Source organism: Diuraphis noxia, unplaced genomic scaffold (assembly GCF_037042655.1).
Source record: "Diuraphis noxia isolate RWA-SAM2 unplaced genomic scaffold, SU_Dnox_SAM2 contig0006, whole genome shotgun sequence".
In the NCBI taxonomy this organism is placed as follows: domain Eukaryota; kingdom Metazoa; phylum Arthropoda; class Insecta; order Hemiptera; family Aphididae; genus Diuraphis; species Diuraphis noxia.
The window spans coordinates 5,052,392-5,054,022 of NW_028301716.1; the positions used below are offsets into that span (position 1 = coordinate 5,052,392).

General features: G+C 51.4%; 1 protein-coding gene across 1 annotated transcript; it reads left to right on the top strand.

Annotated features, from left to right (window-relative positions):
* The first annotated feature begins 213 nt into the window (after positions 1–213).
* LOC149054686 (uncharacterized) lies at positions 214–985 on the top strand. Its single transcript, XM_089230099.1, has one exon. The coding sequence runs from the start codon at positions 214–216 to the stop codon at positions 862–864; it is 651 nt and encodes a 216-aa protein (XP_089086225.1). The 3' UTR covers positions 865–985.
* The last annotated feature ends 646 nt before the right edge of the window (positions 986–1,631 follow it).

Sequence of the window (1,631 nt, forward strand, 5' to 3'; positions counted from 1 at the left end):
GGGTATACTACAAAGCGCATCCGCAGTCAAGTGCGGAGAAGCGTTTTCACGCGGGGTTCGCCCCGAAATGGTTAGGTCCGGTTAAGTTGGGTAAACCACTAGGAACTGGAGTGTTCTTGACGGAGGGTAAACACCCTACTAAGTTACATGTCTCAGCGATGAAGCGAGCTGTAGGACCGTCAGAGAACACTAACTAATCATACCTTGTTTCAGATGGCAGAACGCGCCAATAACCCGCCACCAAACCGCAACAACCGGCCATCCCGTGGCATGATTGCCACTCACGTGGAGAAGCTCCGGGCAATGGCCGCGCAGTTGTTGCGGGAAGCCAGGAGGCTCTCCGGGGATGGACCGGACGACACGGTGGGCGGTTGGTCGGCCGAACGCGCGGCCACCGCGTCGTTCGGCCGGATACGAGCAAGCCCGACTGCATGGGCCTTGTTCGAGCGGGGTTTCGCCGAGGGACGCCGGTCCACCCGAGCGAACACCCCACAGCCCGAAGCCGCCAGGCCCAGGGCAGGACCACCCGGGCGAGTGCCACCTCGTCGAACAGCACCGGCGTACCAGCGCCACGACGTCCGGGATGGACGTGGCCGGTTCCGGCGGCCAGCGGGGCAGCCGCAAGCCGACCCGACCGACGAGCGGCCCGTGCTGCAGCCGCAAGCCCAGCAGCCCGTGCTGCAGCCGCAAGCCCAGCAGCCCGTGGTGCAGCCGCAAGCCCAGCAGCCCGTGGTGCAGCAGCCAGCAGAGCAGCAGCTAACTCCACCAGCAGGCACCCAGGAGCAGCAGCTAGCCACGGTGGAGCGGTGGATCCAGGCCATGGAGGTGACGCCCGGGGACCCGGTAATCCTCCACGTGGACTAGGTTGCTCGGTCGCGTCTCGTGGACTCGGGGGGGAGTATGTCGCGGTCGTTATCGCAACGACCGCCGCGTCTCTATCGACGTCCGCGAGATCGCGACCGACAACCGGTCTGGCCGCCGCCTGCGGCACGGCCGCCGGCCCGGCCAGCGGCGGTGACGCCGGCGACAGCTTTAGCCGGACCGCCGTCAACGTCGTACGCAGTGACAATATTTATATATGTATATATTACGATTCGGATAATAAACGTGTGTGTCTAAATAATACGTTGTAGTATTATTTATTTAAGATCCAAACCGTTCCTACACCTACACTTTTATATTCACCCAAATGTATTGTAAAGACGTGTTTTAGATGTAAAATTATGTGAACTTAACGATAAAAATATAAAAAGTATGATTAGTTCAATACAAATGACTTTAAACAATATTTAACGGAATTATCACCATTTTTTACCAAATTTTTTTTCTATTTTTTGTATTCACCCAAATGTATTTTAAACACGTGTTTTAGATGTAAAATAATGTGAGCTTAACGTTAAAAATATAAAAAGTATGATTAGTTCAATACAAATGACTTTAATCGATATTTAGCGAAATTATCACCATTTTTTACCAAATTTTATCCCAAATTTTTTTTCTATTTTTTGTATTCACCCAAATGTATTGTAAACACGTTTTTTAGATGTAAAATAATGTGAACTTAACGTTAAAAATATAAAAAGTATGATTAGTTTAATAGAAATGACTTAAGACGATATATAGCGGATTCT